A 17061-nucleotide genomic window follows, 5' to 3' on the forward strand; every position below is an offset into this window, starting at 1 on the left:
AGAGAATTGGAAATGCGGCGATCAAGCGTATCGGAAGGCAATCAGAGAGGCAAAGTCCAATTACTACAATAAGGAAATCAAGGCAGCCCCAAATTCGACTAAAAAACTTTTCGATATTCTTAAAGACAGGGAAAAGCCCAAAATCCTCTCCCCTCCTCATATCCCCACTAAAGAGGACTGTGAAAGGGTCCTAGAGGGTTTTGCCGCCAAAATAACTAAAGCCAGGAACAACATAATCCTGGCCAGAGATACCACCAGCATAGAGCCCCCCGTTGGGGAAAAACCTCTATCCATAGAAAGGGAAAGTTTCAGTTTTGTAGAGGTCTCAGAGGAACAACTATGTAGGGTAATGTCAGGCATGAAACCCACCTCCTACGCTGAAAACATCCTCCCTACTAAGATCATCCTGGACAACAAAGAACTCTTTGCCCCGGTACTGACAAGACTAGTCAATGCCTCCTTCCTAGAAGGTGTAGTCCCTAAGGACTTAAAAAAAGTGACTATCACACCACTTGTTAAAAAGGCAGGGTTGGATCCCAAGGACCCCAACAACCTCCGCCCGATTACCAACTCCAATTTTATCCTAAAAATTCTTGACAAAATTGCCACTAACCAGCTGCAGAAACATGTGGAAACTGCAGATGTGTTACATGACCAACAATCTGGGTTTAGAGCGGCTCACAGCACAGAGTCTGCCATGCTAGACCTACAGATACACATGTTAGAATTGACAGAGAAAGCCAAGACTGGGTTACTCATGCTGCTGGACCTCAGCGCTGCTCTCGATTTAGTAGACCACCAACTGCTACAATCAGCACTGGATAAACTTGTAGGGTGTTCAGCAAAAGCACAGGCCTGGTTGGCCTCTTTCTTGAAGGACAGAATGGCAAGAATACACTGGGGCGAAAATTTCTCCGAAGCAACCCCGATATTGTTTGGAGTTCCCCAAGGTGCTAGTTTGTCCCCTCTCCTTTTCAACCTTTACATAAGAAGTCTCCGCTCGCTGTTAGAAAACATTGGCGTGATTTTCACCAATTACGCTGATGATACGCAGCTAATTTTTGGATTAACAGGAGACCATGCAGCGGACAGCGCCAAGATCGAGAAAGTATACAATATCATTGGCAACTGGATGCAGAGGCATTGGATGTGCCTAAACAACACTAAGACGGAATTAATGATTTTCGGATCAAACCAAGCCAGGTCTAAGCTGGAGCCCCAATATAAGACATTTCTTATCAAAGATGCTGTCATACCAGTGGTACCCAAGGTAAAAACCTTGGGTATGATGGTTGAAGCCTCACTGGGATCAGGAGCACAGGTCAGCTACCTATATAAAAACAACCTGTACTACCTGCGCCTCCTAAGAGCTATTAGACCATATATCAATGAGACCAATGCAGCCTCTGTAGCCAGAGCGATCCTGTTATCACGCCTGGACTACGGAAATGCCTTGCGACTGGGAGCCTCTAAAAAGGAGCTAGCAAAATGCCAAGTCATGCAAAACGATGCAGTTCGCATCATTAAAAAGAAAAAACAAAGGGACGATATATCGGATAGTAGGAGGGAACTACATTGGCTCAGAATAGAGGACAGAGTCAGGTTTCCAGCACTGACGATTGTCCACAGATGCCTCTTCGGAAAGGCGCCAGCCTACTTTAAAAAGCACTTCTCCTGGTATGCCCCCCGTAGAGGTTTAAGATCAGCAGATACAGGCCTTCTAAATATCCCAGAAGCCAAACGGGCAACGGGAAGGGGCAAATCTATCCCTTTCCAGGCATCCAAATATTGGAACGAGCTCCCTGCTAATTTAAGACAACAAGAAAACTATTCCACTTTCAGAAAAGCTCTGAAAACCAGACTTTTCCAATAATTAGTGTAGCCTGGTTCTTTCACCCTGCGTAGTCCTACTCCCAGCAAATTACTGTAAGTTACAAACTGTAAGTGGTTTCTCTTTGCGCTCCGCAGCGCCCTGATGCCTGCGGGCTTTCGGCGCGTAACAAGCATAAAGTAAAGTAAAGTAAAGGACAGAGCCACAAAAGACGGACTTAAAAACACGAGGTTTAGCCATCCCCAATAGGGTAAAATGGCTATTTATTTATTTATTTTTGCATTTATATAGCGCACCTAACCCAGCGGCATCAATCACTAAAAATGAAAGGGGGCAAGGTAGTGTACATTTTAACAAAGAAAAAAGTGTGAAGCAGCCTTTAACGACACCTCACAGGTGTTCTATTTTAACTCCACTTATTGCCGTGCTAAAGCTGTGCTCTTGAGAGCAGAATCCCCTTGCAGTGCCAGCCCAGCATTTCACATGGTCGCTAAGGCTGTCTGGCTAAAGGCGTGGCTTTGATGCCAGACCGCCACATTAGCACTTCATCAGAATAGGGTGCTTCTAAAGAAAGTGTTCAACCTTCATGGATGAACACTTCTGTGTTTTTGCATTCACCTCTGAATCGGCCGCTCGGTCTCCCCGCATCACTATGCCTCCGCGTTTCATTCTACTGTTCAGAACGCTACGCTAGTGTCATCGCAACAACATTGTGCACAAAACATGAAACACGCGTTAGATGAACTTCAGTCTTTGAGTAAATATTTCACTCCAATAATGATGCGTGTTTAAATAGAAGCTTACATTGAGTACCCTTCTTCTTTCTATAGTTCCCTGTCACTCTCTTCAATGCTGCACTCCGACCTGCAAACCTCATATTACTCTGCCACTACTTCCGGAAATCGTTATTTCTTTCTTTTTTAAACTTCTCAAGATTCCTGTGGTACTTTGGTCCTTCACATAATAATAATCATAATTTATTTCTTATTTAGCGGTACACACCCGTAGGTCTCAGAGCCCTCAAATAACAGAAGACATTATTATCCCACAGAGTGGCACTCATTTTATCGACCTCAGAAGGATGAAAGGCTGAGTTGACCCTGTTGGGATTTGAACCTGCCACAGCAGGCTGCACACAGATATTAGGGGAGAGCGCTTAGCTGGCTGTGCTATCTGACCGGCTAAACGGGGAAGTGAAGTAAACATGACATGGCTGTGACTAAACGATGATGAAAGGTACTTTAAGAATCTTGAGAAAGTTCCAAACTGCCTTTCATTGTTCCCCCGGCCAATCAACCTCTGTTACTGCTTCACCATCTTGGCTTGGGATTCCTGGAAAAATCTTCATTAAGGAAAATGCGATTCATATAATATTTCCACACTACTACGTTGTCTGGGTGAAATACCTCCCAATTCTATGTACTACTACTGACCACTTGCCAATAAGCAGAGTCAAATGCTCCCTAATGACCACACTATGGCAAGACATTCCTTTTCCAAAGTGCCCCACCTCATGGTCCTACCTTTCAGCTGTCCGCTGATGAAACATACAGTCCTCCCTGCCCTTTGCATCTAGTTTAGATAGAACTGCACAGCACCTGCGTCAGAAGCATCCCTCTGAACAATGAAAAGTCTGATAAACAGGTGTCCCAGGAATATGATATGATATGAATGGCATTTATAACACGCCTATACACAACTGTTTCATAGGAGCTTGACAACGTTCTTAAGTCTTTGAAAGGCCTTATGACATTCTCCAGTCCAAATTACTTTTTCAGATGTTTGGAAGTAGTAGCAGGAAGAGGGCTGCTATGGCCCCATGGTAAACCATGAAGTTTCTGTAGTACCCAGTGATGCCCAAAATAGCTGTCATCTGGGTTTGTGTACTGAGGGTCTCCCAGTCCTGTATATGATGTACTTTACTGGGAAAAAGTTGAACCCTACCCCCTCTCACCAACACCTCCTGTCCAAGGTAAACCACTGAGCCCTGACCAAGCCAACATTTGGATGCGTGGATGGTCAAGTTTTTTAAGAGTCTTCTGCACTCCCTTTAGGTGGGAAACAACATCCATCATCAACACCATGCTGAAGACACAACTATCATCATTACAAGCCATGTCAAAGCCATTTTAGCCAATTCAAAACATGATTCAACAGCCTTTGAAAAGTGTCAGGAGCATTTTTGTATGTGAAAATCATCACCCTAAACTGGTAGATGCTTTTGGAGTTGAAAATACTGCCTTCTTCTTGGCATGGCCATATAAGGCTATCTGCCAATAGTCAGACATGAGGTCATGAGCGCTAAGGTACCTGGCAGCACCTAGCATTTCCAAAAACACATCATTTTGCTCAATAAGGGAGCACCTGTCTTGAAGACAACATTCAGAGCCCAGTAATGAACACCGACTCTTACTCCAAGGACTGTTGGAGTGCTCAATTACCCCAAGGTCCAACGTCTTGTTCACATCAGATTTGAAGGAGACCATTTATTTATCTGGCAACCATTAGTCCCTGCTTTTCACATGTACACTATCTCCAGTATCAATGTATTCTTGGTTCCAGGGTGTCAATCCTGGGAGGAGTGCGTGAAAACAGAATTAAACTGACCAAGAAAACATTAACACCCCTGTCTATGCTGTCAATGTTCCCTTGCACTGAGTTATCGGAGGGTTCCCTTGTAGCAGATTTGGTAGAAGTTTGCTTCTGTCATCTTATCTGAGAATAAATGTAGGGCTTCAAATTCAATCATTGGAATTAGAGTTTTTGGGCTATTTATGTGGGAGACTCTTGGAGCCTTTCTGGGATTGCCCATGTCTATTCATTAAATCACCTCACCAAGTTCTGAAACATCTTTGCAAGATCCTGTCCATTTGTCCTGTATATCTCTAGGCTTTATCGATTCAATGATAAGTACTTCTTACAGTGAAAGGGGCCACTATCTAAGAGCCACCGAGATCGACAACCATAGTAACCACAGCTAAAGCTCCCAGTCCATTTGTAGGGGAACTGAATGTCCAGGCACTAGCAACAATAACCTCCAGTAATGATCAAAGTTAAAGCTCCCGGTCCATTTAAAGGGGAACTGTCTAGGCACTGGCTATATCAACCTCCACAGTAACCACCAAAGATAAAATTCCCAGTCCATCTAAAGTGACCTGTCTAGGCACTGGCTATATCAACCTCCACAGTGACCACTAAACCTAAAGTTCCAAGTCCATCGTAAGGGGAACTGTCTAGGCACTAGCAACAGTGCAAAATAACGGTGGGAGGATAGCTCAAGGACAAAGCGTTAGTCTTGGAAGCAAGACAAATGAAAGCTTGCCCCTGAAAGCCCACGCCAGAAAAAAATACAACCCGCTAGTTCTTTTATGACCACTGGGTTTATGGTTGGTGGTCTGGGGGTCACCTACAATCGTGGAATTGAGGGGTCTTGTACTGGGACAGTTGTGGGTGTCATAACTCCTTTTGGGCTGGGTGCGGGTTGGAGGTCTGCTTTTGGCCTGGCTGTGATAAATGTGCATGGTGAGGCGCCTGGTGTTGTCTCGCAGCCTTGCAGGGCGCATTCCTTCTTGGGATAACAAGCATTCACCACAGTTATAGAACAAAGAGAAGTTTCTACGGGAGTTAGCAGCATGGGTCTCTCTACCCTCAGTGCTTGGGCCTGTTCAGGTTTCTTCGTTGGGCCTGTGTTTTACTGCGCAGTCGTACCCTGCTCCAAAATTCCTCCCTGGTTAACAATAAAGATTCTCTGCCACACCACTGCAGTATTGGCATTCTCAGTGATTATCCTGTTACCGTCTGTTCAGCTGAATAAGTTAGTGGCCTTAATTAAATAAGGTGGCAAAAAAATAAGGTTTGAAAACTTTAAACAAATCTAAACTCCTTTAGTTCACCCCTTTCTATGGGAAAAAAAGCATTGTCTTCTGTATGCAGTGATATGCTATGAAACCCTGGACCGCCACATGGCTGGGAGCACTAAGCCTATTTTACATTGAGGGGGGTATTGTGTTCTTTTGAACAGTTACTGCAAAGGTACATCGGAACCTTAATGTCTGCAACTACAAAGATTCTGTATGGGAAGTTCAAATGCGTTGTCGCTTGTTAGAAAATCCAAACTTCATTTTTTAAAGTTAACCAGGGAATGTATTGCACCGGGCCCCATATCATCTACAGCAGCGATTCTCAACTCCCCCTAAAAATCGAAAGTCGATTTTGAACACAGTCTAACATTTAACAATAAAGGTCCAAAGTCGTGGATGATATTTCAATTTCGCTTACAGCCGCAACAATTATGTTTAACAATATTCCAATTATCTGTAGTGCCTGGAATCTTGTGTTGGTGGTATTATGAGAGCACTAGGTTACCTGGCAAGGTCCTGGAAGCAAGCAGCCCCTTGCAGGAATCTGCAACCTTTAGATCTCCTGTGATTTGATTTGAACTACAATCCCCATCAGCCTATTTAAACAGATGTGGAATTACCTTGTCAGATAATGCCCGAATCCTATCATATGACTCCCTAAGTACTAACTGGTTGGTTGATGATGTTAACATAGCTACATTGAAGGGAGAAAAAAATATAAAAAACATAAAAATGAGTTTGTAAACCAGCTATATGTCCCAGAGGGATTGCTGTGTCCTGTGTAAATACTGTTATTCATAGTCTGTCTAGAATGCTTCAAAGGAGCAGTGTCAAACTTCCACCACAGTGTTGGGGGTGTTAGGTTTGAAGCTTTATCTCTCCATCCTCGCCCCCACCGATTAACCTCTAATCAACTTGGTCACTCATTTGTCAGTTGAATCATGCAATTTGCTATAAATATGTGCACCAGTCTGATATCTGTGTAAAAATAAAAAAGCCTTCAACATCAATTTGTATATAAAAGCCAGCTTGTACGTGCTCAATATAGCAGGTCTTAATAATGACATCTGTGAGCTACATGCATCTCAGCGGTGCCAAAAGGCATCATTGCTGCTAGGTGGTCTTTCGTTGAAGTCGACGCCTTCGCCTAGTTGCTCTGACACTATACACTAGAGCAACCTCTCGCCTAGGGATCCTCTCTCCAGCAGTGGCTGTTGCCATGGCAGTCCCATTCTGAGGTGGGGCATGGGGAGCATGGAAAAGAGGCTGTGCCAGGCCCCCTTCCAGCAGACAAACTCGTCAGGATAGAATTCTCTCTGAAAGAGATTTAGAAGACTCACCATTAATGCACATATCTACTAATCAAGTAAGCCTAAATTCTGCTGCTGATTGGCTCGATGCCGATACTCCCAAACACACAACAGCCAATCACAAACCCAGTCCAATAACACCAGATATTACATTACTGAGTGATGATGTTACATCAATTAGTGACTTTAATCCCTAGGTGGAAACTCCACACAACCAACTACAAATTGTCTAATGGATCTACTTACAGACATAGTCGTTTACTCTAAACTAGTTTTCTGGTATGGAGGAAATTCCAGTTCACACGTGTTGCATCTTGGAGCTGGTTATATGTCTTTGCAGGTGTCTATTGATTCCCGTTAATATTTTCCTTTAACAAGTAGTGTTGTTTTTTCTGTTCCACTCCAATGTTCAAAAACCAAATGAGCAACTAGATCCTGTGAAAGCCACTTAGAACTGGTGAAGTGACATTCCCAGCAGGGAATCCACTAGTGGGCTGACAACGAATCTGGATCACTCATCTTCATGGCCAATCAGCTCATCATTCTTAGTGTGGTGCCAACTTTTATTCAGCCAATCAGACAGAAGAACCACATACTTCTTCTCTCTCCATCAATATATTACAGGATGATTCACTGAACCAAAACAAGAACTAACAGGTTACTATTTGCACGATGACAGCGTGCCGTCTCGCTCTGATATCCCTTCACCACCATGATTGGATAGTGAGTTATAAGGAGAAAATGTATTTCTTATCACAAAAGTTATTTTTATTTAAATTTTAGATGGACCTGAATTCAGCGACTCACTTTGTCCAGGCACGTTGATGTTGGTGGAAGGTACCAATATCAGGCACTTTTGTGAGGCAGATGGAAATCCTCGACCATACATTGTATGCACCAAAGATGATGGCCACAACGAGATCGGACGCAGGCCTGTAATCACATTGCACAATTCTGGAACCTACCGGTGCAACGCGAGCAATAGACATGGCATTGCCTTGAAGGATGTAGCAGTCACAGTGGAATGTAAGTTAAGCAGCACTGTTACAGTCTGTAGAGCAAATTGGCATTTGACTTTTGTACGTTATTGCACTGTGAAACCTATATCCGCACCCCGGAAAGGGCGCTCAGCCAATCAGGTGGCCGGTAGAGCGGGCGAGAATACACTGTATACCACCCGCTCTTTACAGTCACCCAAGGCCCTTCCCGTGATGGTACCATCTTTTTTAATTGTGGGGTGGCAACAGGGCTCTCTGTTGCCTCCCCTCCATACCCCTCACCCCTGCAAAACAAAACATACCCTTTCCCCAACCCTTTCCTCCCCACTTAGCTGCTGTACTGGTGAACCGGTCCCAGCGCTCCTCTGGCCCGTGGCCACTGCCATAGAAATAGAAAATGGACTTAGTCCCTATTCCTATGGCGGCGGCCATCTTATTATTTATTTACTTTTCTCTGGAGATTGGCGTCACACAATACGCATAGCCAATATCCTGAAAACAAATAATCATCTATTCGTACCCGGATGAGCCCTGAGATGCAAATGTCTATCACCCCCTCGGTGGGGGTGGACATGGCCTGTAATGGTCCGCAACCCTCGCCGAGGCCTTTGTGGTCTACGTAGGCTCATGTCCACCACCGCGACTTTGTATAAGTAATGAGAAGGCCTACTTATGTTCTTTTGGTTTAGTTTGCATGACCTTAATCTCAAATTGCTTCTGTGAAGAAGTGTGGAACCAATTATAGGTGGGGACAAGAGAGAAAAGTAAAGGAGTAAAAGAAGAAAAAGTATAAGAAAGAAGCAAAGGTAATACAGATAATTAAAAGACAAGGGTGGAATTTCTGTTTATCCATACACACACTGTGAAACATCCCATTGCTCCAATCAGAAAGATAAGAGGCAACGCACCAATCGGAAAGCAAATTTGGGCTGCAGTGGATAAGTCACAAAGACGCTGTCAGGCATAGCAGGCAGACTGCTGTAATGCATAATGTATGATTGTGTTTTCCCTGAAAAAGGGGCATGAAGCAGTTTCAGCCTGACCAAATCAATATTAAGGGAGAAGCCATGAGCCACAGTGAGTTGGAATTCCTAGGTGGAATGGAACTCTGCCTGAAGTTCTATAACGGCCTTTCATTTGAAAACATTATTTGAAAACGTTATCAAAACAAGATAAAACAAAAAAAAGTCGTACCTTCCCACATTCGCACACGTGTCCCGATAAAAATGGTACCTCACATGTGTGTGTGCAATGAACTGGGCACAAAGGGAAAAGGTTAAACCACTGGTACATCAAACGCCCTTGGGATGACTGTATTTGGCTTGGTGTCCTTTGGTGTCGCACCCAGCAAGGAAATCATGGAACCCCATGCATCTATGAAAAGAAGACACCCGTGGGAATCTAAAGAGGTCTGACATGCGCAAATCACCCTAGATTTTATCACCCACCAGGCCCAGCAAAGTCCAAAATGATGGGAAATTTTCAGACATTTGCCACAAGGAAACCACCAAAACACGCCAGCAACAACACATATCTTACCGGTGTCCCGACAAAACTGGTACCTCCCACGTGTGGGTGCACTGACCTGGGCGCAAAAGGAAAAGGCTAAACCACAGGTACATCACACATCCTGGGGAAGGCTGGATCTGACTTTGTAGACAACCCACAGATTTGGGCCTGGGGTGTTGGAGCCACCATGCAAAACAGGTACCCGAGGTATTTCTGAAAAGAAGGCACCTGTGGGAATCTAAAGAGGTAAATCGTTCTAGAATCGTTCTTAGCCGGTCAAGTGGCACAGCGAGTAGAGCGCTTGCTTTGACATCAGTGCAGAGCCTGCGAATGCAGGTTCGAATCCCGGCAGCGCCAAACTCAGCGTTTCATCCTTCCGAAGTCGATAAATGAGCACCACACACCGTGGGTAATAATAAGCAGCGCTCAGATACCTGAGGGTTCGTAGCGCTATATAAATGCCAAATTATTATTATTATTAGAATGTATTACCCACATGGCCCGGCAAAATCCACAATGTAGGGGGAAAAACACAATTTTCAGACATTTGCCACCAGGAAACCACCGAAACATGTCGGCAACAACACATGTCCTACCTTCCCATGTTCCCACTTGTGTCCCGACAAAAACAGTACCTCACATGTGTGGGTGCACTGACCTGGGCGCAAAAGGAAAAGGCAAAACCATTGGTACATCAAACGCTCTTGGGAAGACTGGTTTTGGCTTCACCGGCATATGGGTTACTCCCATTTGGGTCGACCGTCCCCAAGCAAAGTGGTGACCCAGGGATCCCTGCCATGATCACCATCCCTCCCTGGAGGAAAAATCTGTAACACGGCAGGGCATGACCAACAGGACGGCCGGGGGTGCTGCTCCCAGCCTCGGGGCGCCTGTCCACAATGTGGGTTGACGGTCTACAAGTCCAGCTGCGGTCCCAGGGAGCCCCATCAGGGTTCCCATCCCTCACTGGAGGGAAAATCTGTAATGCAGCGAAGACACAGATCCAGGACGGCTGGGGGTGCTGCTCCCGGCCTTCGGCACCTGTTTCCAATGTGGGTCGACCGTCCACAAGTCCAGCAACAGTCCCTGGGGGCCCTGGCAGGGTCCTCATCGCTCACTGGAGGGAAAAGCTGTAACGCAGCCCAGGCAGAGGTCCAGGAATGCAGGCAGTGCTGCCCCTGGCCTTGGTCGCCTGTCTCCAATGTGGATGGACCAACCTCAAGTCCAGCGATAGTCCCAGGGAGCACCAGCAGGTTCCCCATCCCTTCACAGAGGGAAAAGCTGTAACGCTGCCCAGCCAGAGGTCTAGGATGGCTGGGGGAGATGTCCCCGGCCTTGGTCGACTGTCTCCCATGTGGGTTGACCGTCCCCAAGCCCAGAGGTGGATCACCATCCCTCCCTGGAGGAAAAATCTGTAACACGGCAGGGCATGACCAACAGGACGGCCGGGGGTGCTGCTCCCAGCCTCGGGGCGCCTGTCCACAATGTGGGTTGATGGTCTACAAGTCCAGCTGCGGTCCCAGGGAGCCCCAGCAGGGTCCCCATCCCTCACTGGAGGGAAAAGCTGTAATGCAGCGAAGACACAGATCCTGGACGGCTGGGGGTGCTGCTCCCGGCCTTCGGCACCTGTTTCATCGCTCACTGGAGGGAAAAGCTGTAACGCAGCCCAGGCAGAGATCCAGGAAGGCAGGCAGTGCTGCCCCTGGCCTTCTGGCCTTGGTCGAGTGTCTCCAATGTGGGTGGACCAACCTCAAGTCCAGCGATAGTCCCAGGGAGCACCAGCAGGTTCCCCATCCCTTCACAGAGGGAAAAGCTGTAACGCTGCCCAGCCAGAGGTCTAGGATGGCTGGGGGAGATGTCCCCGGCCTTGGTCGACTGTCTCCCATGTGGGTTGACCGTCCCCAAGCCTAGAGGTGGTCCCAGAGTGTCCCAGCAAGGTCCACATCCCTCCCCGGATGGAATAGCTGTAACACACCGCAGCCAGAGTTCCTTGAGAGCCAGCGTGCATTCCCCAGCCGCCTGTATCCAATGTGGGTCGACCGTCCACAAGTTCAGCGGCGGTCCCAGGGAGCCCCGGCAGGGTCCCCATGCCTCCCCGGAGGGTAAAGATGTAACGCAACCCAGCCAGAGGTGTAGGATGGCTGAGGGTGACGTCCCCAGCTTTGGGCACCTGTCTCCCATGAGGGTCGACCATCCCCAAGTCCTGCAGCAGTCCCATGGAGCCCTGGCAGTGCCACCATCCCTCCACGGAGGAAACACTGTAACACAGCACAGCAAGAGCTCCATGATGGTTGGGGGTGATGTTCCCATGTTCCTGGCCATGGGCGCCTGTTTTATGTGGGTGGATCGTCCCCAAGTCCAGCGGGGGTCCCCATCCCTCACTGGAAGGAAAAGCTATAATGCTGCCCAGCCAGAGCTCTAGGATGGCCTGGGGTGATTTACCCGGCCCTGGGTGCCTGTCTTCCATGTGGGGAAACCATCCCCAAGTCCAGCGGCAGCCCCATGGAGTCCTGGCACATCACCATCTCTCACTGAAGGGAAAAGCTGTAATGCAGCACAGCCAGATATCCAGGACGGCCAGCGGTGCTGCCCCTGGTCTTTGACGCCTGTCTCCAATGTGGGTTGACCATCCACAAGTCCAGGCGCAGTCCCAGGGAGTCCCGGAGGGTCCCCATCGCTCACTGGGAGGGAAAAGCTGTATTGCGGAACAGCAAGTGCTCCAGGGCGGCCGGGGGTTCTGCCTCCGACATTGAGCGCCTGTCTCCCATGTGATTCAACCGTCCCTGAGTCCAACGGCAGTCATGGACCGACCAGGTGTGGTCACCGTCCCTCCCCGCAGCGAAAAGCTGTAATGCGGCATGCCAGAGTTCTAGAACGGCCCAGGGCTGCTGCCCCCAGCATGGGGCACCTGTCTCCCATATGGGTCGACCATCCCCAAGCCCAGCGGCGGTACCTGGCAGGTTCCACATCGCTCACTGGAGGGAAAAGCTGTAAAAACGGCACAACAAGAGTTCCAGCACGGATGGGGGTGATGTTTCCAGCCATGGGTGTCTGTCTCTTATGTGGGTCGATCATCCCCAAGTCCAGCGGCAGTCCTAGGAAGCCCCCGCAGGGTTCCCATCCCTCACTGGAGGGGAAAGCTGTAACGCAGCACAGCCATAGATCCAGGACGGCCTGGGGTGCTGCCCCTGGTCTTGGGCGCCTGTCTTCCATGTGAGTTGACCATCCAACGATGGTCCCAGGGAGCCCCAGCAGGTTCCCCATCCCTCCCCACAGGGAAAAGCAGTAACACAGCCAAGCCAGAGCTCCAGGACGGCCGGGGGTGCTGACCTCAGTCTTGGTCGCCTGTCTCCAATGTAGGTGGACCGATCTTGAGTCCAGTGATGGTCCCAGGGAGCCCCAGCAGGTTCCCCATCCCTCCCCAGAGGGAAAAGTTGTAACACAGCACAGCCAGAGCTCTAGGACAACTGGGGGAGATATCCCCAGGCTTGGGCAACTGTCGCCCACGTGGGTCGACCATCCCTAAATCCACTGGCAGTCCCATGGAGCCCTGTTAGTTTCCTCATCCCTCACTGGAGGAAAAAGCTGTAACACAGTGCTGCCAGAGTTCCAGGACATCCGGGTGTTCAGCCCCTGGCCTTGGCCGCCTGTCTCCCATGTGGGTTGACCATCCCCAAGCCTAGCGGCAGTCCCAGGCAGTCCCGGCAAGGTCCACATCCCTCCCTGGATGGAATAGCTGTAACGCACCACAGTCAGAGTCCCTTGATGGCCAGGGGGTGCATCCCACAGCCTCCTGTATCCATTGTGGGTCGACCATCAACATATGCAGCGGCTGTCCCAGGGAGCCCAGGCAGGGTGCCCATCCCACCCCAGGGGGAAAAGCTGTAACACAACCCAGCCAGAGCTCTAGGACGGCCTTGGTGAGATGTTCCCACCATGGTCGCCTGTCTCTTATATGGGTCGACCGTCCTCAAGTCCAGCGGCGGTCCAAGGCGTTCCCGGCAGGGTCACCATCCCTCACTGGAGGGAAAAGCTATAATGCAGTCCAGTCAGAGTGCTAGGACGACTGGAGGTGATCTCCCCGGCCTTGGTCGCCTGTCCCACATGTGGGTCAAAGGCCTCCAAGTCCAGTGGCAGTCCCTGGGAGCCACGGAAGGGTCACCATTCCTCCCCTGAGGGAAAACCTGTAACGCGACACGGCCAATGCTCCAGGACGGGCAGGAGTGCTGCCTCCGGTTTTTGGGGCCTGTCTCCCATGTGGGTCGACCGTCCTCAATACAAGTAGCAGTCATGCGGTGACCCAGCGAGGTCTCTGTCCCTCCCAGGAGGGAAAAGCTGCAACACAGCACGGCCAGAGCTCCAGGAGCCCAACGGCAGTCCCAGGGAGTCCCGGCAAGGTCCATATCCCACCCTGGATGGAATAGCTGTAAAGCACCGCAGCCAGAGTTCCAGGATGGAAAGGGGGTGCATCCCCCGGCATTGGGAACCTGTATCCCATATGTGTCGGCCGTCCCCAAGACCGGCAACGGTCCCTGGGAGCCCTAGCAGTGTCCCCATCACTCACTGGAGTGAAATGCTCTAACACAGCCCAGCCAGAGGTCCTGGATGGTGCGGGTGCTGCCCCTGGCCTTGGGCGCCTGTCTCTCATGTGGGTTGACCATCCCCAAGCCCAACGAGGGTCCCAGGGAGCCACTGCAAGGTTCACATCCCTCCCTGAGGGAAAAGCTGTAACACAGCCCAGCCAGAGCCCCAGGACGGCCAGGGGTGCTGGCCCCGGTCTTGGTTGCCTGTCTCCAATTTGGGTGGACCGACCTCAAGTCCAGCGATGGTCCCAGGGAGCCCCGGCAGGGTCTCCATCCCTCCCAGGATGGAAAACCTGTAACGCAGCCAGGCCAGAGATCCAGGATAGTCGGGGTGATGTGCTTGTCCTTGGGCACCTGTCTCCCATGTGAGACGACTGTCCTCAATTCCAGAGGCAGTCTCAGGGAGCCCCAGCAGGGTCACCATCCCTCCCTGGAGGGAAAAGCTGTAATGCACCACACTCAGAGCTCCAGGACGGTCTGGGGTGATGTCTCCAGCTTTGGGCGCCTGTCTCCAATGTGGGTCGACTGTCCACAAGTCCAGCGGCTGTCCCAGGGAGCCCTGGCAGGATATGCAGTGCAGCAAAAGCTCCAGGACTGTCAGGGGTGGTGCCCCAAGCCTTGGGCGCATGTCTGTAGTGTGGGTCGACTGTCCACAAGTCCAGCGGTGGTCCCAGGGAGCCCCGGCAGGGTCTCCATCCCTCCCCACAGAGAAAAGCTTTAATGCAGCCCAGCCAGAACTATAGGAGAGCTGAGGGTGCTGCTCAAGGCCTTGGACATCTGCAATGCACAGTGCCGGGCATCGGACATTCTGGCTGGGTTCGTCCCATGCCATGACATCCTAGGGTACTGCCCCCAGCCTTTGGGCACCTGTCTCGCATGTGGGTCGCAGGGTTCCCATTCCTCCCCAGAGGGAAAAGTTGTAACGCGGTATGGCCAGAGCTCCAGTACAGCGAGGGTACTGCTCTCGGTCTTGGGCACCTGTATCCCATGTGGGTCGCATGTCCCCAGGCCCAGCGGTATTCCCAGGGAGCCCCGGCAGTGTCCCGATCCCTCCCGAGAGGGAAAATCTGTAATGCAGCCCAGCCAGAGCTCTTGGACGACCAGGAGTGTTGTCCCCGGCCTTGGGGCTCTGCCTCGCACTAGGGTCGAGCACCCCGAAGCCCAGCAGCGGTCCTGGGATGTCCCAGCAGGGTACCCATTCCTCCCCAGAGGAAAAAGCTCTAAAGGGGCATGGCCAGAGCTCCAGGATGGTCGGGGGGTTCTGCCGTTGGTCTTGGATGCATCTGTCTCCCATGTGGACGACCGTCCCAATGCCCAGCGGTGGTTCCAGGGAGCCCTGGCATGGTCCCCATCCCTCCCCAGAGGAAAAAGCTGTAACGCAGCCCAGCCAGAGTACTTGAAATGCCGGGGGCGCTGTCCCCGGCATTGGGTGTCAGTCTCTCATGTGGGTCAACTGCCCCATAACCCAGCGGCTGTCACAGGGAGCGCTCCCAGGGTTCCCGTCCCTCCCCACGTCCTTCCTCAGAGGAAAAAGCTCTTACGTGGGCTGGCCATAGATCTCTGGCCGTGGGTGAAAGACAATGTGCGAAACAGCCCCCAACCCCAAAATCTTTTCCCTGGTAGCTTAGTGCTCCTTACTGCTTCCCAGGGTTGGCAAAATGGGTCCAGACCCTCGATCATGCTCCCCCTACCAGGGAAGCAGAAAGGATTTGCCCCTCGATGGGTGGATTCCTGAGGGTGCTGGCCCTACAGGCATAGTGCCTGCCCCCTGATACCCCAAAGTGTACCTCTGTCAAAATTGCCCTATGTTGTTTTGCCTTCCTTGGGGCAAATGCCGGCAAAACTGCACTAATTTGCCCCAAAGAAGGCAAAACAGCATTATGCCATCATTTTTGGGGGGGTGAGGGTGGAGGCCAGACTGTGATCCTTGCTGCTTCCCAGGGGTGGCAAAATGTGGCCAGAACCCCAATTCTGCTCCCCAGGGAAGCAGCAAGGGTCTGCCCATCCTTTGGGGGGAATACTAAGGGGGCTCGGCCACAGGGATGGCCCCTGATACCCCCAAGCGTTCCACTATATCTGGAGTGTAATGTTGTTTTGCCTTGCTTGGGGCGCAAATCAGTGCAGAATTGCAGCAATTTGCTCCCACAGAAGGCAAAACAACATTATGCCATCTGGGGGTGGGGGCTGTTTGGCCTGGGTGGGGGTGGGGGATGATTGGCCTGGGTACCCCCACCCTAAGATCATATCCCTGGTGGCCTAATGGTCCTTGCTGTATCCCTGGGGAGGAGAAATGGGGTCAGACCCTCAATTCTGCCGCCACCAGGGAAGCAGCAAGATTCTGCCCCTCCTTTGGAGGATTTTTTCAGAGGTTTGCCCACAGGCACAGGGCCAGCCCTCTAATACCCCCAAGTGTGCCTTTAAGAATGTCTTTTTTTGTTTGCCTTGCTTGGGGGCATATGAGTGCAAAACAGCACCTGTCAGGCGAGTATACCAGGAAGGGGACCTTTTAGTGGTTAGTTCTAGCAGGTTAGTGGACAAGGAAGAAGATATCGAAGTACTGCATTGTGGTTTAAGGTTGTGGTGGAAAGTGGCAAAGCCACTAGAAGGTGATTATTTGAACTGTGATAAAAACTCATCCTGACAAATTCCTATTGTGTATGAAAAGAAACATATTAAACATTCAAAGAGGTGGAAGAGAAACTTCTTTTGGTTGTTGAAGCAGAACTTTGTTAAAACTTTGAACAGACGCATTGGAAGAGAATTTTGTGTTGTGTTTAATCCAAGTGCCAAGTGGAAGAGTTATGGATTGAACTTTTTGTTGCATTTTTCGAACAGACTTTTGATATTGAAATTAACTTTCTTGATTGGAACTGTGATCTAAGAATCCTGCTTTAATCCTGGGGAAGGGGTAACTGACCCAGGTTACATAGAACTTTGGTTATAAAGTTGTATTTGCAAATAATTATTATA

The 17061-nt window shown here is 50.0% G+C and overlaps 1 protein-coding gene across 4 annotated transcripts in view; it reads left to right on the forward strand.

Annotated features, from left to right (window-relative positions):
• The window catches only part of LOC138447752 (intercellular adhesion molecule 5-like), a 353302-nt gene that overhangs the window by 206323 nt on the left and 129918 nt on the right, over nt 1–17061 (forward strand). For 3 of the 4 annotated variants that reach the window (XM_069604070.1, XM_069604067.1, XM_069604068.1), the window contains one exon: nt 7785–8027. The exons of the other annotated variant lie outside the window; for it this stretch is intronic. In XM_069604070.1, the coding sequence (XP_069460171.1) occupies nt 7785–8027 (243 nt within the window). The remainder of the gene's footprint in view (nt 1–7784; nt 8028–17061) is intronic. 4 annotated transcript variants of the gene reach the window in all.

The sequence above is a fragment of the Ambystoma mexicanum genome, chromosome 3q (genome assembly GCF_040938575.1).
Source record: "Ambystoma mexicanum isolate Mex_15411 chromosome 3q, UKY_AmexF1_1, whole genome shotgun sequence".
In the NCBI taxonomy this organism is placed as follows: Eukaryota; Metazoa; Chordata; class Amphibia; order Caudata; family Ambystomatidae; genus Ambystoma; species Ambystoma mexicanum.